The sequence below is a fragment of the Silurus aristotelis genome, assembly GCF_946808225.1.
Source record: "Silurus aristotelis genome assembly, chromosome: 2".
Lineage (NCBI taxonomy): Eukaryota > Metazoa > Chordata > Actinopteri > Siluriformes > Siluridae > Silurus > Silurus aristotelis.
Window position 1 is genome coordinate 435,034 of NC_139575.1, and position 22,058 is coordinate 457,091.

Below are 22,058 nucleotides of genomic sequence, written 5' to 3' on the forward strand. Positions count from 1 at the left end.
GTCATATGGCCGATGAGCAGGTAAGGAGGAAGCTCGGGCCTTGCTAAATACCTGACCCAGGTCGTGATACACAGAGGGAACTGAGTCAAGGTCCAAGGTCTCAAAAAAAACAGAGGCTGATGGCTGGACTAAACAGTGGGAATGGCAGAAGGTTCCCCACTCTAAGACTTCACCCGTGGACCAATCCAGGCAGGGGTTGTGTTTCTGCAGCCAGGGAAAACCGAGCATGACCGGGGTGTGAGGGGAAGAAATGACCAAAAAGGATAGCCACTCCTGATGTTGATCGGCAATGGTGACCCGGATGGGCTTAGTGCGACAGGTTGCCTGATAAAGGGGATGGCCATCGGGGGCTTGAACTTGAAGGGTGGCTGGCAAGGATTCGGTCTCAATCCTCAACTGCTGAACTAGATCCTGATTCAGAAACTCTGAGTCTGCCCCTGAATCCACAAAAGCCGCAAGCTGGTACTCCTGTCCCCCAGAGAGGATGCGGATGCCTAGGAGTGGTTTGGAGAGGGCAGGAAGAATTTGGCTCGGCTAAGACCTCTCCATCAGCGACGAGCCTGGTCTTTTACTGGGCAGGAAACCGCCATGTGTCCAGCCTCCCCACAGTAGAGACACAAGCCTCTGGAGCGACGCCTCTCCTTTCCATTTGGGGATAGGTGTCGGCGGCCAATTTCCATAGGACGGGGTGGAGAGTGGGGTTCTGGTACAGTAGTGTCACAAGGGAGTGTTCGACGTCGGTATTGCGGTGGAGAGCGGTGACGATCGGAGTGCCGAGAAGTGTGCTCCAAAGCCTGCTCCCGCAGGCATCTGTCAATTCGCGTAGCGAGGGCAATGAGGCCATCTAAGCCCGATGGAAGTTCCCGGGCGGCTAACTCATCTTTAACTTCAGCAGCCAAACCACGATAGAAGGCGTCATAGAGGGCAGTGGGGTTCCATCCGCTATCCATAGCAGCGGTGCGGAACTCAGCGGCAAATTCAGCCACCGAACGCCTACCTTGAGTGGCAGAAAACAGCAAGCGAGCCGCATCGTGACGAGGAGAGGCGGAGTCGAAAATTTTCCAGAGTTCGCCGGAGAAGGAGGAGAAAGACTTGCAGTGGGTGGTCTGGTTCTCCCACCCAGGGGTGGCCCACTGGAGAGCGGGACCTGATAGCAGGGAAATCACATAGGCCACCTTGGCTACTTCAGTGGGAAAAGAAGAGGGTTGAAGTTGAAAGATAATGCCGCACTTAGTGAGGAAGGGGCGGCAGTGTCCTGGTTCCCCGGAGAAACATGCCGGTGGTGTTAGGTGAGGTTCACGGGAACTAACCACGACCGGAGCAGGTTCCATCTCGGTTGATGGTGCAGGGGATGCGACGGGTGAGGCTACAGCCGAGGTACTGGGATTTTGAGCTGCGTGCTGCATGAAATCTTGAAAGTGCCGAACCAATCTCACGTAGCTGCCGATCATGGGTGATGCAGATTTGCTTCAAAGAGTCTATACTCTCCCTTAAATCCTGTGCGTCCGCGGGGTCCATAGTTGGCCAGATTGTTCTGTCAGGGGTGCGAGAGGAAGGACCCAAATGCAGGACGCGGGAGAAATTCAAAAGGCAGTCTTTAATTAGGGAAAAAACAAAGAGGCAAAAAACAGTCCGAAAACTAAAGCACTTCCCTTAACAAGAGCATGAAAAAAAAAACAAAGAGCAGAAAAGGGCAAAAACAAAAACAACAAACCAGGAGCAGGGCCGAAGAGACCGGAAGAACACAGAAAACATTAACAAACAAACGTCCAAAAACCGGCAGAAAAACCGGGGAAAAAGAGACGTGCAAAGTGAAAGCAAAAATAATCAACAGAGAAAAAACGGCAAGAAAGTCCCAAAAAAACATACACGAAGCCAAAAGACAATCTGGCAAGGGATAACAGGAGCCAGCGTCTATTTATACACACAAAAGATGGCCGCTGTGTCGTGCCGGATTACCGAAAGTGCGTGCGCCGTCGGCTGACACTAAATCCCTCAAGTTAGCAGTTATTAAGCCCCTCATTAAAAAACCTAATCTGGATCCAAACACGCTATCAAATTACAGACCAATTTCAAATCTCCCATTTATGTCTAAGATTTTAGAAAAGATTGTCGCTGCCCAGTTATGTAACCACTTACAAGAGAACAATATCTTTGAAGAGTTTCAGTCAGGTTTTAGGCCCCATCATAGTACAGAAACTGCCCTAGTTAAAATCACTAATGACCTGTTTTTAGCTTCAGACCAAGGCTACATCTCCCTATTAGTTTTACTAGATCTTAGTGCTGCGTTCGACACTATAGATCATGATCTTCTCCTAGATCGCTTACAGAATTAGATTGGCATTCAGGGACAGGCATTAAGCTGGTTTAAATCCTACCTGTCCGATCGTTACCATTTCGTAGATTTAAATGGAGAGCTATCCAGGCTAATGCTAGTGAACTATGGCGTGCCACAAGGTTCAGTTCTAGGACCCCTGCTCGTCACAATATACATGCTTCCCTTAGGAAATATTATTAGAAGGCATGGAATTAGCTTCCATTGTTATGCTGATGATACTCAGCTATATATCTCATCTAAACCAGGCGATATACAGAAGCTCCAGCATCTCAACCTGCATTTAGACGGATGTTCTGTAACCACTAGTTTAACAGTAAAAGACCTGGGAGTTATTTTAGACAGCAACTTATCTTTTAAAAATCATATAAACCAAGTTAAAAAAACAGCTTCTTTCACCTTAGAAATATTTCTAAGCTAAGAAACATGTTGTCTATATCTGATGCAGAGAAGCTCGTCCATGCGTTCATGACCTCCAGAATAGACTACTGTAATGCATTACTAGGTGGATGTCCTGCGTCATTAATAAACAAGCTTCAGTTAGTTCAGAATGCGGCAGCCAAAATTCTCACAAGGTCAAGAAAATATGACCACATAACCCCAATTTTATCGTCCCTACATTGGCTTCCTATTAAGTTTCGAATAGACTACAAACTACTGCTACTCACTTATAAAGCACTAAATGGTTTGGCTCCTATGTATCTCTCCAGTCTTCTAACACGCTACAATCCGTCACGCTCCCTGAGATCTCAAAACTCTGGGCTTCTAGTAGTTCCTAAAATAGCAAAGTCCACTAAAGGCGGTAGAGCATTTTCACATTTAGCTCCTAAACTCTGGAATAGTCTTCCTGACAGTGTTCGGGGTTCAGATACACTCTCCCAGTTTAAGTGCAGATTAAAAACATATCTTTTTAGCAAAGCCTACACATAACACACATCACACACATCACATCACAACCTTGTGCTCCAGAATATATGATCACATGCACATTATCAACTTGTGCTGTTAATATCATGAACAGCAGCTACGCTAATTCCTCTCCACTGCTTCTCTTTTTCTCCCCATCCCGAGGCTTCCTGAGGTTTGGCCAGCTCCAGTCATGTCCCTCCTCATGAAGATTATGGACTTTAAAGAAGTAGATGCAAAACTCGCAAACATCCTGAACCATCTAGAGACGTACCAGTGCCAATTGGATCCCACTGCATGTGTGGAGTTTGACATTGGACTTCCTGAAGTGTTTAAAGGCTCTGGCATGGAGAAGCTGATGCTGGATCTGTGATGATCACAAATGTTGAGCTCAGTAGCTCCTACTTTTATACCAAAGACTGTTGAAAGAACATTTACTTATAATCTTATACTCCAGTGCTCATGTTAGTTCTCACTCTCCAGTGTTCTGTATTGTTGAAAGATTTATGATCAAACTCTTGATGTCACCCAAATGAGGATGGGTTTCCCTTTTGAGTCTGGTTCCTCTCAAGGTTTCTTCCTCATTACATCTAAGGGAGTTTTTCCTTGCCACAGTCGCCACGGCTGCTCATCAGGGATAAACACACATCATTCACCTTCACTGTTGATTTCTGTAAAGCTGCTTTGAGACAATGTCTGTTGTGAAAAGCGCTATACAAATAAACTTGACTTGACTTGACTTGACATACGACTGTGTGGCCACTTCCAACTCCACCACCATCAAGTTTTCTGATGACACTGTTGTGGTGGGTCTGATCTCCAACCACAGTGAGACGGCCTACCTACAGGAGGTTAAAAACCTGGAGAGATGGTGCCAAGAGAACAACCTTCTCCTAAATGTCAGCAAGACTAAGGAGTTGATCGTGGACTTCAGCACGAAGCAGGAGCACTCATACCAACCGCTAAACATCAGCGGGACCCCAGTGGAGAGAGTGGACAGTTTCCAGTAACTAGGTGTTCACGTCACACAGGACCTGTCTTGGTCCTGTCACACCAACACCCTGATAAAGAAGCCTGGCAGCGTCTGTACCATCTGAGATGCTTAAATGCCTTTAAACTTCCCTCTCAGGTGCTAAAGACTTTCTACACCTGCACCATTGAGAGCGTTCTGACGGGTAGCATCACTTCCTGGTTCGGGAACAGCACCATGCAGGACAGACGTGCCCTCCAGAGGGTGGTGCGTTCAGCTGAACGTCCTGCAGGCCATTTGGAGTTTTAAACACAAACACCCAGGATTTAGTACTGACCCTCTCTCTCCAGCTTCACTTACTTCTGCACAACTTATTTTGCACTATTATGGCACCTTACCTCTGGACTTGCACATCACAGTGCCACTTTATATCACATCACACTGCACATGGACACTTTAAGGACAATCACACGAAATCATTTTCATTTCGAGAAAGATCAGCTTAACAATGTTTAGTTCAGTTGCTTGTGTAGTGTTTGTAACATTGGACATTTCCCCAAAGCAGTGTTACACAGATAAAGATGTTATAAAGCTGTAATGTAGAAGTTTAGTGTCTATTAGTTTGCTTCTTACAAGTTTCTCCTGTTTCTCCACTGGTGACTGTGGTAAAGGAAATGTTTCCTGAGACTTTATTGGGAAGAACCCAGGGGAGAAAGACTCTTAAATTTAACCTCATCCTCATCGTCAAACATCCATTCATTACTGTTCCATAATTGTTAATACCTGTAGATCATGGATAGTGATTCATGATTAAAGATCCCTATTACAGTAAAAAGGTGCAGGCTATTTATTGGTACCTTGAATAGTAAAGATTACTTTTCTCTCCCACAGTTATGGATCACTCAGGTTTGTTGATAGTGGAACATGTACAGCTGTATGTCTCAAAGATCCCTCATGTGTGTGTTACCTACTGGCTCTATTCCTACTGATCAGTAATTTTATCATGTGTTCTTCTCTGAAAGTCTCCTCTGACCTTAATCATCTGAGCGACGTAGCTCTCGGGCCCAGTGTACTCCGTCGAGTCTTTCACTCGCACCAGCACGATGAAGTAAAGGTAGTGCCAGAGGTTGTGTTCCTCTTTAATGTGCTCCTCAAATGTCACCGTCTTGTTGTCAAACTTATCTCTTTCCAACCCTACACACACACACACACACACACACACACACACACACACACACACACACACACACAGAAATATAAAATACACATATAGTGATAAAGATACAGAATAAAAAATCTGTAGTGTGTGATTGTGTGTGTGTGTGTGTGTGTGTGTGTGTGTGTGTGTGTGTGTGTGTGTGTGTGCGTGTGAGTATGTATGTGTGTGGTCTCACCACATATAAAACAGGTGGTCTTTAGCACTTCTTCTTTTCTTTGTTTTTCACTCCTGAGGTCAGCAAATGTGTCGATGATGACACCAAAGATCAAATTCAACACGATGATGATAACGAGGAAGAAGAACAACAGGTCATAAATCACTCTTGCAGCAAACAGAGGCTCCTGAAACACACACATCATCACCATCATCATCATCAGCATCAGCAGTGGATATGTGGTGTGTGTGTGTGTGTGTGTGTGTGTGTGTGTGTGTGTGTGTGTGTGTGTGTGTGTGTGTGTGAGATACCTCTTTAGATGGTTTGCGCAGGACGTCTCCAACTCCTCCTCCACTCCTCAGGCCGTGACTCAGAACAGTGATCATACACATCCACAAAGAATCACACGCTCTCTCAACTTCTTCTACACATGCACACACACACACGCACACACACACACACACACACACACACACACACACACACACACACACACACACACACACACAGAGCTGCAATGTTGTGCAAATATTCAAAACAAATAATCAGGTGTTTAATGTAACAATGAAGTAAAAGCTGGAAAAGACGAGAAAATTCGGCTTAAAATGTTCAAGGGAACTAAAAGCTCTGAGTTTTGAATATTAAACTTATTAAACTAAATGAATATGTAGCATTAAATGAAGCGAGTCCTCCTGGGTATAGTTACATACACCAACCCCGTCTAAATGGCAGAGGAGGCGGAGTCACAGCTATTTATAATAATAATCTAAACGTCACACAAAAGACTAAACACAAATGTAAAACATTTGAAGTTCTTTACACCAACATAAAATATTCAGTGTATGAAAGCAGGTCCAGTCAGTCAATTCCATTCATTATTATTTATAGACCCCCAGGGGCCCGACTCTGATTTTCTCAGAATTCTCTAGAATTTGCAGAATTCATCACAAATGTAACTTCTTTTTTATCCCAGAGATCCTCATGTCTGTGTTTCCTTCTGCTTCTCCCTTTTAGTTCTGCTGCCACAGTGAATCTTGTTCCTACTTACACCCTGATCACACTGTACTGTACTGTCTTTACCCTTTATACAACAATAATCCATATACTTCTCTCTCTCTCTCTCTCTCTCTCTCTCTCTCTCTCTCTCTCTCTGTCACCCCTGTTCTCTCTCTCTCACCCCAAAAAAAAGACACACCGGTGGAGGAGAGAGAATCGGACAGTGACGACTGCGTATCAGACTTGGTTTTAGTTTTGGATTCTCAGGAGGAGCAGATTAATGTGGTTAATAGTGGAGAGGACATTTGAGAGTTTTTTTTAGAACTCTAAATGGCAGAAGAATGTCGCATTGGAAGAGTTTTTTCCCCGACCGTAAACAGTTCATACAGGACGTTAAGTTCTTCAGAAGAGAAGGAGCATTTGTTGATGTTGAATGTCTGAAGAAACTGATAACTAGAGTGAACAGGGGAAACTCTGACAATGAATAATGTGTGTTTTTTATGTTAGAGTGGTTTTTACCCTCTGTTTAGTTTTATTTATTTTATTTATTTCAATAATTGGAATTAATTTTGCGAGCGTAAATATTAATCTAACAAATGAGCAGAACAAGAGAGCTAAGCTATACGGACTTTTAAAGCAGAAGCACACTGATGTGGCCATGCTGCAAGAAAACCACAGCGACATCAGCAATGCTGCTGATTGGGTGAAGAAATGGGAGGAGTTAGTGATTTTATATTATAACACATCGCTTAGTGGTGGAGTTGCTTTGCTTTCTGTTCTTACGCAGTTGAAGAGATTTTAAATGGGAGGCTTTTAAAAGTGAGCGCTTTTGATAAGAATGAGATTTTAGTTTGTATCTGTGTACGCTCACACCAATGCAGTGGAGAGGATGGTTTTTTAGACACATTGAGCAGTGTGATCTCAGACTGCAACACTGCAAAGGTTCTGATTCTGGGTGGAGATTTTAACTGTACTACGGATAATTTAAATCGGAACCACGCAGAACCTCACACAGCTTCCCGTAAGCGTCTAAGTGACATATGGAGAACTTTTAATAAGAACTAGAGACAGTACACGTGGGCCCATGCTATGGATAACACAATCTTCCTGGCAGGACTGGATCACTTTTCAGGCTCTCCAGAGGATGGAGAATAGACAGTCTCCCTGTTGAGTTTTACAAGACATTCTGGGCTGTTATAATGCAGGACATGTTGGATGTCCTATAAGACAGTGTACAGAAAGGTGAGCTGCAGGAAAGCAGTCTTGACGGTGCTGCCGAAAAAGGGAGACCTGACCCTACTGTGCACTGACTGCAAGCTGCTGTCAAAAACATTAGCATCGAGACTGAAGAAGGTGATGGAGCAGATCATTCACCATGACCAGACGTACTGTGTGCCTGGCAGGTCGATTTTTGACTACATATACCTAATTTGTGAAATTTTGGACATCTCCAGGCTATTGGGTTTAAAGACTGGTCTGATTTTCCCAGACCAGGAAGAGGCATTTTACCGAGTTAAACATGAATATTTGTAGAAGGTGCTGAACGCCTTTGGGCTCACTCCAGGTTTCAAAGCCATGATCAGCGTGTTATACAGTGAAATTGAGAGTGTACATTTACATTTACATTTGCGGCATTTAGCAGACGCTCTTATCCAAAGCGACGTACAAAAGTGCTTTGAGTCTCTAGCAATTAATAAATCTACACTGGTACACAAGATTCCAAGCTTGAAATAAAATATAACTCTTGAATTCTACAAAGCAAACTTGGAAAGTGCTAATTTAAGTATTTCAGGAAGATGAAGGTCTTCAATCGTCGCTTGAAGATAGTCAGGGACTCCGCTGTACGGACATCTAGGGGAAGTTCATTCCACCACCTTGGTGCCAGAACAGAGAAGAGCCTTGAAGTGTACTTACCTCTCATTCTGAGAGAAGGTGATACCAGTCGAGCAGTGCTGGAGGATCTCAGACAGCGTGGTGCAGTGTGAGATGTAATTAGGTCTCTGAGGTAAGATGGCGCTGGTCCATTTATGGCCTTGTAGGCAAGTATCAGTGTTTTGAATCTGATACGTGCAGCTACTGGAAGCCGGTGGAGGAGCAGCAGTGGGGTGGTGTGGGAGAACTTGGGCAGATTGAACACAATCCGTGCAGCTGCGTTTTGGATCATTTGCAGTGGATGAATAGCCTTCAGAGGAAGACCTGCCATAAAAGACAAGAGACTGAACAAGCACCTGGGCAGCCTGTGTGGACAGAAACGGTCAAATCCTTTGGATTTTGTAAAGAAATCGACAGGAACGAGCCACATTAGTGACATGTGAGAAGAAGGACAGTTCATTCTCCCTAGTTACCCCAAGGTTACAAGCAGGGGCTGAAGGGGGAGAGCAGAGAGTCATAAAGAGTTATTTTGAGATCTTGACCTGGAGATGAATCACCTGGGATGACCAGCAGTTCTGTTTTGCTGGGGTTGAGTTTTTGTGGATGAGCACTCATCCATGAAGATATGTCTGTCAAGCATGCTGAGATCCGAGCGGAAGCTGTGTTATCTGATGGAGAGAAAGAAAAGGTGAGTTGAGTGTCATCTGCATAGCAGTGGTAAGAAAACCTATGTGAGGATATGACTTCACCAATGGCGTGGGTATAGAGGGAGAAAAGGAGGGGACCAAGTACCGAGACTTGTGGGTCACCAGTGGTGAGTCTGCACGGGGCAGATGTGGATCCCCTCCATGTTACAAGGTATGAGCGACCTTCCAGGTGGGAAGCAAACCATTCCCATGCTGTTCCGTGGATACCGAGGCTCTTGAGGGTAGATAAGAGAGTCTTGTGGTTGACTGTGTCAAATGCTGCTGAAAGGTCCAGGAAGATAAGTACAGATGATAGCTTGGCTGATCGAGCAGCATGCAGTTTCTCTGAAACAGCCAAAAGGGCCATCTCTGTGGAATGTGGATCATGGAGGTTGTTCTGTGAAAGATAGACAGACAGTTGGTTAAACACAGTGCGTTCCAGAGATTTAGAAAGAAAGGAGAGAAGTGATCCCGGTCTGTAGTTGTTGATGTCTGATGGATCCAGAGCAGGTTTCTTTAAGATGGGAATGACCCTTGCTTGCTTGAAGGTAGTTGGCACATAGCTAGATGTTAAGGACCCATGGACGATTGTGGAGATGAAGGGCAGAAGATCTTGTGTGACGGTCTGAAGCATAGTTGAAGGGATTGGATCCACAGAACAGGTGGTTGGATTGCAAGATTGGATGACTTGCAGTATCTCATCTTCTGTTAAGGTTGAAAAGCTTGACAACAGAGGAGTAGTGGATTCCTGGCTGTGTTGTGTAGTCATTGTTGGGGAGGAAGTGAAGGTTCCTTAATCTTTTCTTCATAGAAGTCATTAGCAGAGACTTAGTATGGAAAACAGCAGCCAGTGGATTATTACGCACAGTTGAAGCACTGGGGTTGTACAGAGCCTTGTTTTCAATAGACACAAAAATACTGGACATTTCTGGATTACCAATGTTTTACCCTGTGTTGCCCTGCTTTTTACTCACAATTTTATTCCCATTTCTTACACTGTAGAAGAAATTTTAAACGGGAGGGTTTTAAAAGTCAATACTTTTTATGAAAGTTAGGTTTTAGTTTTTATCTGTGTGGACGCTCCCACCAGTGCAGTGGAGAGAATTAGTTTTTTACACAAACTCAATAATGTGTTTTTAAACATTAGCACTGCAGAGTTTTTAATTTTGGGAGGTGATTTTAATTGTAAAGCAGAAAATATAGACAGAAATCACACAGAACCTCATTTAGCATCCCATAAGTACCTGTTGGAGTTGGTGGAGGCCCACAATCTCTGTGACATTTGGAGAAATCTAAATAAGAAACAGAGACAGTACATGTGGGCCCACAGCATAAAAAAAACACTCTCTCCCTGGCGATTAGTCTCAAAACTGTCGAAGGTGATGGGGCAGATCAGTCACCATGACCAGACCCCATAGATCTCATTCCAATTAAACTACTGAAGGAAGTGTTCCATACAGCTGGTGAGCCTCTTCTGAATTTTATTAACTCCTCACTATCTTTAGGTCATGTCCCTAAACCCCTCAAGTTAGCAGTTATTAAGCCCCTCATTAAGAAACCTCATTTGGATCCAAACACACCATCAAATTACAGACCAATTTCAAATCTGCCATTTATGTCTAAGATTTAGGAAAATATTTTCTCTGCCCAGTTCTGTTCCTACTTACAAGAGAACAATATCTTTGAAGAGTTTCAGTCAGTTTCACCTCTCCTTGAACTGCCACCTTAACGTGGTGGAGGGGTTTGAGTACTCGAATGACCCTAGGAGCTATGTTGTCCGGGGCTATATGCCCCTGGTAGGGTCTCCCAAGGCAAACAGGTCCTGGGCGACGGGTCAGACTAAGAGCGGTTCAAAACCCCTTATGAGAGATACTACATCAGGGACCGTGACGTCGCCCGGTATGGCGCAGCCGGGGCCCCACCCTGGAGCCAGGCCCGGGGTTGGGGCTCGTATGCGAGCGCCTGGTGGCCGGGCCTTCCCCCACAGGGTCCGGCCGGGCTCAGCCCGAAGGAGCGACGTGGGGCCGCCTTCCAGTGGGCTCACCACCTGCAGGAGGGACCGTAAGGGGCCGGTGCTAAGAGGATCGGGCAGCAGTCGAAGGTGGAGGCCTCGACAACCCGATCCCTGGACACGGAAGCTAGCTCTAGGGACGTGGAATGTCACCTCGCTGGCGGGGAAGGAGCCTGAGATTGTGCGTGAGGTTGAGAGGTTCCGACTAGAGATAGTCGGGATCACCTCTACGCACGGCCTGGGCTCTGGAACCACACTCCTCGAGAGAGGATGGACTCTTTACAACTCTGGAGCTGCCCATGGTGAAAGGCGTCGGGCTGGTGTGGGTTTGCTTATAGCCCCCCAGCTCAGCCGCCATGTGTTGGAGTTTACCCCGGTGAACGAGAGGGTCGTTTCCCTGCGCCTACGGGTCGGGGATAGGTCTCTCACTGTCGTGTGTGCCTACGGGCCAAACGGCAGTATAGAGTACCCGGCCTTCTTGGGGTCTCTGGGAGGGGTGCTGGACAGTGCTCCGACTGGGGACTCCGTCGTTCTACTAGGAGACTTCAATGCACACGTGGGCAGCGACAGTGACACCTGGAGGGGCGTGATTGGGAGGAACGGCCCCCCTGATCTGAACCCGAGCGGTGTTCAGTTATTGGACTTCTGTGCTAGTTACAGTTTGTCCATAACGAACACCATGTTCAAGCATAAGGGTGTCCATCAGTACACGTGGCACCAGGACACCCTAGGCCGCAGGTCGATGATCGACTTTGTGGTCGTTTCATCTGACCTGCGGCCGTATGTCTTGGACACTCGGGTAAAGAGAGGGGCGGAGCTGTCAACTGATCACCACCTGGTGGTGAGTTGGATCCGATGGCGGGGGAGGAAGCTGGACAGACTCGGCAGACCCAAGCGTACTGTGAGGGTCTGCTGGGAACGTTTGGCCGAGCCTCCTGTCAGAGAGATCTTCAACTCCCACCTCCGGCAGAGCTTTGACCAGAATCCGAGGGAGGCCGGAGATATTGAGTCCGAGTGGACCATGTTCTCCACCTCCATTGTCGAAGCGGCCGCTCGGAGCTGTGGCAGTAAGGTCTCCGGTGCCTGTCGAGGCGGCAATCCCCGAACCCGGTGGTGGAAACCGGAAGTAAGGGATGCCGTCAAGCTGAAGAAGGAGTCCTACCTGGCCTGGTTGGCTTGTGGGACTCCTGAGGCAGCTGACGGGTACCGGCAGGCCAAGCGAACTGCAGCCCGGGTGGTTATCGAGGCAAAAACTCGGGCCTGGGAGGAGCTCGGTGAGGCCATGGAGAAGGACTATCGGCTGGCCTCGAAGAGATTCTGGCAAACCGTCCGGCGCCTCAGGAGGGGAAAGCAGTGCCCCACCAATGCTGTTTACAGTAGAGGTGGGGAGCTGTTGACCTCAACTGGGGATGTCGTTGGACGGTGGAAGGAATACTTCGAGGATCTCCTCAATCCCGCCGTCACGTCTTCCATTGAGGAAGCAGAGGCTGAGGGCTCAGAGGCGGACTCGTCCATCACCCAAGCTGAAGTCACCGAGGTAGTAAAGAAACTCCTCGGTGGCAGGGCACCGGGGGTGGATGAGATCCGCCCTGAGTACCTCAAGTCTCTGGATGTTGTGGGGCTGTCTTGGCTGACACGCCTCTGCAGCATCGCGTGGCGGTCGGGGACAGTGCCTCTGGAATGGCAGACCGGGGTGGTGGTCCCTCTTTTTAAGAAGGGGGACCGGAGGGTGTGTTCCAACTATAGGGGGATCACACTTCTCAGCCTACCTGGGAAAGTCTATGCCAGGGTACTGGAGAGGAGAATACGGCCGATAGTAGAACCTCGGATTCAGGAGGAACAATGTGGTTTTCGTCCAGGCCGTGGAACACTGGACCAGCTCTATACCCTCTACAGGGTGCTGGAGGGTTCATGGGAGTTTGCCCAACCAGTCCACATGTGCTTTGTGGATTTGGAAAAGGCATTCGACTGTGTCCCTCGCGGCGGCCTGTGGAGGGTGCTCCGGGAGTATGGGGTCGGGGGCCCTTTACTAAGGGCTGTCCGGTCCCTGTATGACCGAAGCAGGAGCTTGGTTCGCATTGCCGGCAGTAAGTCAGACTTGTTCCCGGTGCATGTTGGACTCCGGCAGGGCTGCCCTTTGTCACCGGTTCTGTTCATAATTTTTATGGACAGAATTTCTAGGCGCAGCCAGGGGTCGGAGGGTGTCCGGTTTGGTGACGACACGATTTCGTCTTTGCTCTTTGCAGATGATGTTGTCGTGTTGGCTTCATCAGACCAGGACCTTCAGCATGCACTGGGACGGTTTGCAGCCGAGTGTGAAGCGGCTGGGATGAGAATCAGCACCTCCAAATCCGAGGCCATGGTCCTCAGTCGGAAAAGGGTGGCTTGCCCACTTCAGGTTGGTGGGGAGTTCCTGCCGCAAGTGGAGGAGTTTAAGTATCTTGGGGTTTTGTTCACGAGTGAGGGAAGGGTGGAACGGGAGATTGACAGACGGATCGGTGCAGCTTCTGCAGTAATGCGGTCGATGTACCGGTCTGTCGTGGTGAAGAAGGAGCTGAGCCGCAAGGCGAAACTTTCGATTTACCGGTCAATCTACGTTCCTACTCTCACCTATGGTCATGAGCTCTGGGTCATGACCGAAAGGACAAGATCCCGGATACAGGCGGCCGAAATGTGCTTCCTCCGCAGGGTGGCTGGGCGATCCCTTAGAGATAGGGTGAGAAGCTTAGTCACTCGGGAGGAGCTCGGAGTAGATCCGCTGCTCCTCCACATCGAGAGGGGTCAGCTGAGGTGGCTCGGGCATCTGTTCCGGATGCCTCCTGGACGCCTTCCTGGGAAGGTGTTCCGGGCGCGTCCCACTGGGAGGAGACCCCGGGGAAGACCTAGGACACGCTGGAGAGACTATGTCTCCCGGCTGGCCTGGGAACGCCTTGGTGTCCCCCCGGAAGAGCTGGAAGAAGTGTCTAGGGAGAGGGAAGTCTGGGCATCTTTGCTTAGACTGCTGCCCCCGCGACCCGGCATCGGATAAGCGGGAGAAGATGGATGGATGGATGGAGTTTCAGTCAGGTTTCAGGCTCCATCATAGCACAGAAACTGCCCTAGTAAAATACACTTATGACCTGTTTTTAGCTTCAGACCAAGGCTTCATCTCTCTGTTAGTTTTACTAGATCTTAGTGCTACATTCGACACTATAGATCATGATCTACTCCTAGATCACTTACAGAATTACATCGGCATTCAGGGACAGGCATTAAGCTGGTTTAAATCCTACCTGTCCAATCGTTACCATTTTGTAGACTTAAATGGAAAGCTATCCAGGCTAATGCTAGTAAATTATGGGGTGCTACAAGGTTCATGTACATGCTTTCCTTAGGACAGTGGTCCCCAACCTTTTTTGCGTCACGGACCGGATTAATGTCGGACAATATGTGCACGGCCCAGCCTTTAAGGTGTGGCGGATAAATATAACAAAATAAAATGATATGACCAGCATAAAAACTGATATTTTACTAAATATAATAATAAACATTAATCCACTGTGTTGTTGTTTGTTTGTTTTAGGGTTTGAATTTAGCGGCAATGTATTATGTGTTACCAGCGGGAGCCCCTTTAAGAAGGTAGTGGATGGAGGTAAGACGTGTGACCGAGGCATCATGACCTGCATCAAGAGTCATAGACAGATGGGCAGGAGAGAATCCGGTCATTTTCCAAAATAAAACATTGTTTAGGATCAGATAAATAAAAACAGAAATAATGTAAGTTAGGTGTTCTTTCTGTGTGGCCCTGGTACCAATTGACCCACGGACCGGTGCCGGTCCGCGGCCCGGGGGTTGGGGACCACTGCCTTAGGAAATATTATTAGATGGTATGGGATTAGCTTCCATTGTTATATGCTGATGATACCCAGCTATTTACAGTGAGGAAAATAAGTATTTGAACACCCTGCTATTTTGCAAGTTCTCCCACTTAGAAATCATGGAGGGGTCTGAAATTGTCATCGTAGGTGCATGTCCACTGTGAGAGACATAATGTAAAAAAAAAAAATCCAGAAATCACAATATATTTTTTAACTATTTATTTGTATTAAACAGCTGCAAATAAGTATTTGAACACCTGTCTATCAGCTAGAATTCTGACCCTCAAAGACCTGTTAGTCTGTCTTCAAAATGTCCACCTCCACTTCATTTATTATCCTAAAGTAGATGCACCTGTTTGAGGTTATTAGCTGCAAAAAGACACCTGTCCACCCCATACAATCAGTGAGAATCCAACTACTAACATGGCCAAGACCAAAGAGCTGTCCAAAGACACTAGAGACAAAATTGTACACCTCCACAAGGCTGGAAAGGGCTACGGGGAAATTGCCAAGCAGCTTGGTGAAAAAAGGTCCACTGTTGGAGCAATCATTAGAAAATGGAAGAAGCTAAACATGACTGTCAATCTCCCTCGGACTGGGGCTCCATGCAAGAGCTCACCTCGTGGGGTCTCAATGATCCTAAGGAAGGTGGGAAATCAGCCCAGAACTACACAGGAGGAGCTGGCCAATGACCTGAACAGAGCTGGGACCATCGTTTCCAAGGTTACTGTTGGTAATACACTAAGACGTCATGGTTTGAAATCATGCATGGCACAGAAGGCTCCCCTGCTTAAACCAGCACATGTCCAGGCACGTCTTAAGTTTGCTAATGACCATTTGGATGATCCAGAGGAGTCATAGGAGAAAGTCATGTGGTCAGATGAGACCAAAATAGAACTTTTGGGTCATAATTCCACTAAACGTGTTTGGAGGAAGAAGAATGATAAGTACCATCCCAAGAACACCATCCCTACTGTGAAGCATGGAGGTGGTAGCATCATGCTTTGGGGGTGTTTTTCTGCACATGGGACAGGGCGACTGCACTGTATTAAGGAGAGGATGACCGGGGCCATGTATTGCGAGATTTCGGGGAACAACCTCCTTCCCTCAGTTAGAGCATTGAAGATGGGTCGAGGCTGGGTCTTCCAACATGACAATGACCCGAAGCACACAGCCAGGATAACCAAGGAGTGGCTCTGTAAGAAGCATATCAAGGTTCTGGCGTGGCCTAGCCAGTCTCCAGACCTAAACCCAATAGAGAATTTTTGGAGGGACTCAAACTCTGTGTTTCTCAGCGACAGGCCAGAAACCTGACTGATCTAGAGAAGATCTGTGTGGAGGAGTGGGCCAAAATCCCTCCTGCAGTGTGTGCAAACCTGGTGAAAAACTACAGGAAACGTTTGACCTCTGTAATTGCAAACAAAGGCTTCTGTACCAAATATTAACATTGACTTTCTCAGGTGTTCAAATACTTATTTGCAGCTGTATCATACAAATAAATAGTTAAAAAATCATACATTGTGATTTCTGGATTTTTTTTTGTTAGATTATGTCTCTCACAATGGACATGCACTTACGAAGACAATTTTAGACCCCTCCATGATTTCTAAGTGGGAGAACTTGCAAAATAGCAGGGTGTTCAAATACTTATTTTCCTCACTGTATCTCATCAAAACCAGACGATACACTCAATTAGATCGGATAACTGAGTGTGTTAAAGAATTAAAAGACTGGATGACTCATAACTTTCTACTATTAAATTCTGATAAGAAATTATAGATAGATTTTGCTCATCGGCACAAAAACCAGTACACAGAAGCTCCAGCATTTCAACCTGCATTTAGAAGGATGTTCTGTAACCACTAGTTCAACAGTAAAAGACCTGGGAGTTATTTTAGAGCAACTTGTCTTTTTAAAATCATATCAACCAAGTTACAAAAACAGCTTCTGTAACTGTAGAAATATTGCTAAGCTAAGAAACATGTTGTCTATATCTGATGCAGAGAAGCTCATCCATGTGTTCATGACCTCCAGACTGTACTATTGTAATGCATTACTAGTTGGATGTCCTGCATCATTAATAAACAAGCTACAGTTTGTCCAGAATGCAGCAGTCAGAGTTCTCACAAGGTTGAGAAAATATCACCATATAACCCCATTCTTCTCATCCCTACACTGGCTTCCTGTTAAGATTCAAATCCACTACAAACTACTGCTACGTTCTTACAAAACACTAAATGGTTTATCTCCATGTATCTTTCCAGTCTTCTAACACGCTACAATCTGCCACGTTTCCTGAGATCTCAAAACTCTGGACTTCTAGTAGTTCCTAGAATAGCAAAGTCCACTAAAGGTGGTAGAACATTCTCACATTTAGCTCCTAAACTCTGGAATAGTCTTCCTGACAGTGTTCGGGGTTCAGACACACTCTCCCAGTTTAAGTGCAGATTAAAGACGTATGTTTTTAGCGAGTTCTACACATAACACACATCACATAATAACCTTGTGCTCCAGAACATCTGATCACATGCACATTATCAACTTGTGCTGTTAATATCACGAACAACAGCTACGCTAATTCCTCTCCACTGCTTCTCTTTCTCTCCCCATCCCGAGGCATCCTGAGGTTGCTCCAGCTCCAGTCATGTCCCACCTCATGAAGATTGTGGACCTTTAAAGAAGTAGATGCCCACAAACATCCCGAACCATCTAGATATGTACCAGCGCCATTTGGATTCCACATCATGTGGAGTTTGGACACTGGACCTCTTTGAGTGTTAAAAGGCTCTGGCATGGAGAAGCTGGTGTTGAGCTATTTTATAAGTTGCTCACTAGCTCCTGGTTCCATAACCTCAAATGACTGTAAAAGACTGTAGAAAGATCATCACTCATAATCACACACTCCAGTGCTCATGTTAGTTTTCACTCTCCAGTGTTCTGTAGTGTTTAAAGACTATAATCACACTCTTGATGTCACCCACATAAGGATGAGGTTCTGCTTTTGAGTCTGGTTCCTCTCAAGGTTTTTACCTTATGTCATCTATGGGAGTTTTTTCTTCACCACAGTCTCCATGGTGCTCATCAGGGATAAATACACACCATTCACCTTCACTGGTAAATTCTGTAAAGCTGCTTTGAGACAATGTCTGTTGTGAAAAGTGCAATAGAAATAAACTTGACTTGACCAGACGTACTGTGTGCCTGGCAGGTCAATATTTGATAACGTTTACTTAATTTGTGACATTTTGGCCGCCTTCATGCTATTGAGCTTCAAGACTAGTCTGATTTTCCCAGAGCAGAAAAAGGCTTTTGAACGGTTTGAGCATGAATACTTGTGGAAGGTGCTGGAAAGCTTTGGGTTCAACCCTGGTTTTATAGCCATGATCAGGTTGCTGTACAGTGAGATTGAGAGTGTACTGAAGGTTAATGGTGGTTTATGTGCCCCTTTTAGAGTGTACAGAGGGATCAGGCAGGGCTGTTCACTGTCAGGAATGTTGTAAACCCAACTATTGAGCCTCTTTTAATAAAGCTAAGAAATCTTCTTTCTGGTTTTAATATTCCACATGGCGATGCTTCACTCTACCTGTCAGCATATGCAGATGACCAGACTGTAACGGTGGGATCCCAGTCTGATGTAAATATCCTAATTGATGTTTTGAAGGACTTTGAGTTTTTATCATCAGCACAGGTTAATTGGGGAAAAAGTGAAGTTTTAGTTGGGGAGTGGGGAGGTGATAAGCCTACACTTTCAGGAGGCCTGATGTGGAAAAGGGGTGGTTTTAAATACTTGTGTGTCTACCTGGGGAGTCATGAGTTTTTAAATAAAAACTGGGCACTGTAGAGAACATCAGAGGCAAACTGAGCAGGTGGAAGTGACTGGTTCCAAGGATGTCCTACAGGGGGTGAAAGCTGGTGATTAACAACCTGGCAGTGTCGTCTCTCTGGCATAAGCTGGCATGCGTGGATCACCACCAAACCATGCTAGCAAACATCCAAGCCATGGGCACTGGATTCCACAGAGTGTCCTCCATCTGCCCAAGGAGGAAGATGGGCAAGGGCTGGTTCATATTGCCAGCAGAACTGCAGCCTTTCGCCTCCAGTTTATCCAGAGACTCCTTACTGGACCCAGAGACTTAGTATGGAGAGCATACTAAGACTCTTAATCGGTCCCAGGAACCTGGTGTGGAGAAAAGCAGCCAGTGAACTCTTGCACATGGTGGGAGGACTGGGACTAGACAGAACTTTGTTTCTAATGGACACAAACATGCTGGACGTGTCTGGACTACCAGTATTTTACCGGTGACTTTTTAAAATATGGACTTTTTTTCAAAAACTAAATAAGAGTTGTGGAACATTACACTGGCTGCTGGAGGAGCCCCTGGTCTACGGGAGTCGACTAGACATCTCCGGTGCGACCACCACCACACTGTCCAGAGCTTTGATCTCCTTAAAGATTGTCATACTCCAGGAGCTGGTGAACATCGCAGGGGCAGACCTGTCACGAGAAGAAGACCTTGCAGCACGTATAGGCCTCTGTAGAGGTGGTCCTGCAGAGGAGGAATCCTTTCCCCAGCTGGACATCGCTCCTGACCTCGACGGGTGTGGCGGTCCCCTTCTGGAGTGCAGGGGTGAAGGGGAGATGAACTTAGACAGTGATGGAGAAGCTGCTCTACAGGGCCTGTGTGAAGGTTTTAAATAAGAATAAACTGATTGGGAGGGTGGGCCCCCAGTGGAGAAATGTTCTTGGTTTTAATGATGATATTAAGCCAGAGTGGAGACACTGTACAAACCACCGTTAACCAAAAAAGTTGCCGACCTCCAGTGGAGGATTTTACACTGCATCATCTCTGTGAACTCTTTTATTTTAAACCCTGATGTTCTACAGGACGGTCCGTTCTGTTCACAGAGAGAAACTGTTTTTCACACTTTGAAAGGTTACAGTCACTGTTTCTGCTTTTAAAACTTATTTTAAGTTCTTTGAATGTGACTTTTACTTTTCAGTGTTTTATTCTTGGTTTTAAGTACGTCAGGAGAAACAGGTTCATGTGCCAACTGATAATGGCTTTATTTTTGGGCAGTGAAAATGGCCACATACCTAAGCAGAAAAAACAAAGTGAAACAAAATGCTGACTGTTATGCCCTCAGATTTAGAAGAGTGTGGGGGACGTGAAGATGTTTGAGGCTGTGTGGTGTTGTAAAGAAGCTCTGTGTTCTTTGAGAGATGAAGAGTTATATTTTGCACCAGAACTAAACTTCATGATCATTTGCCCCTCCCCCAACCTTTAACTGTCATTACCTGATTTTATTTGTTTATTTTTTTTATTTACTTATTTATCTATTTATTTAATTGACAAATTTGTCACCATGGCTGCTCATCAGGGATAAATGCACACCATTCACCTTAACTCTTAAAAATCTCTAAAGCTGCTTTGAGACAATGTCTGTTGTAAAAAGTGCAATAGAAATAAACTTGACTTGAACTTGACAAATCAAAACAGATACTGCATTAAACATGACTAATGTTAAATAAAGGATTGTAAAAGTCAAAAGTTTTTCTCTCTCCCTTTGACCCCCACACCTCTGGATGGAGTTGTCCTCAGTTAGACACTCTGTATGGCTGGAGATTTTCCCACATGAACAGCCTTAGACTTAGACTTCGATATATATTATTAATCCTGTGAGGGAAATTATTGCATTACACCACCAGCAGGGGAGGAAAAAAAATGTAAAAAAAAATTATTTTAAATTAAATAGAATTTTTTAAATAAATAATTGTAACTTAAATAAATACAATGCAGATATCACGTAGATAAACAGAGAGAAAACTGGCAATTCATAAAGAAAGAAAAGAATGAAATTGTGTTACAGAGAGGTGAGTCTTTGTACAGTGCAATGGCATGCAGTAGGAACGATTTGCTGAGTCGTTCTTTGTGACATTGAATCTGAATCAGTCTGTTGGAGAATGAACTCTGCTGCCTCTGTATGGTATCATGTAGTGGGTGTGATGGAGATTTCATGATTGACAGGAGTTTGTTCAGTGACCTGTCCTCCCTCACTGTCTCCAATCTGTCCAGTTTGTGTCTGATGGTTTGGATATTGATCTTGTCTGCATCCCTGGCACTGATGCTCCCCCAGTAGACCACAGCATTAAAAAAAACACTTACCACAACAGTCTGATAAAAGATTTCCAGCATCCTGCTGAGTTTCCTCAGGAAATAAAGTCTCCTCAACCTCTTCTTATACACAGCATCCATGTTGGTCCTCCAGGCCAATCTGCTGTTTAAGTCAACACCCAAGTACTTGTAGTTGTCCACAACCACAACCTCCTCACCCATTAAGGTAACGGGTTTATACATAGTTATACCCTTCTTAAAGTCCACTATCATCTCTTTGGTTTTAATGATGTTCAGGAGAAGATGGTTCCTGGTGCACCGCTCCACAAAGCTGTCCAGAAGTACTACTCCGACTCCTAATACACCCCACACTGCAGGGCCATCAAAGAACTTCTGCAGGTAGCAGAATGTAGGAAAGGAGTTGTTTTGGAAATCTGAGGTGTACAGAGTGAACAGTAATGGAGAAAGGACAGTCCCCTGAGGTGCTCCTGTGTTACTGACCACCACATCAGACGGAGAATTCCCCAACCTTACAAACTGGGCTTATCTAACAGATCAGTTATCCAGGACACAATGGATGTGCTGAAACCCACCCTGAGCAGTTCCTCACTCAGTAGAAATTGATGTATTGTATTAAAGGCACTGGGGAAATAAAAAAACATGATCCTCACAATACCACTACATCCATCCAGGAAAGAGTGAGCACGCTGCCACAGCTAGATCACTGCATCATTCACGCCCACATGAGGCTGCTAGGCAAACTGTAGTGGGACCAGAGAAGGCTTAACCCAGTGGTCCTAGGTGCTCTAACACCGTCAAGACATGTGACGTCAGTGCGATTGGTCTGAAGTCATTAAGGCCAGAAAGAACAGTTACCGATACTACGCAGAATGTTTTCCAAAGCACCACTATTTCTTTATTCTATTCTTGACACAGACG

General features: G+C 45.7%; 1 protein-coding gene across 3 annotated transcripts in view; it reads right to left on the reverse strand.

Moving 5' to 3' along the window:
• itpr1a (inositol 1,4,5-trisphosphate receptor, type 1a) overlaps nt 1-22,058 on the reverse strand; it is a 100,956-nt gene that overhangs the window by 5,131 nt on the left and 73,767 nt on the right. For all 3 annotated transcript variants that reach the window (XM_083562368.1, XM_083562367.1, XM_083562366.1), the window contains 3 exons: nt 5,896-6,008; nt 5,606-5,771; nt 5,245-5,405 (listed from right to left, as the gene is read on the reverse strand). In XM_083562368.1, the coding sequence (XP_083418494.1) occupies nt 5,245-5,405; nt 5,606-5,771; nt 5,896-6,008 (440 nt within the window). The remainder of the gene's footprint in view (nt 1-5,244; nt 5,406-5,605; nt 5,772-5,895; nt 6,009-22,058) is intronic.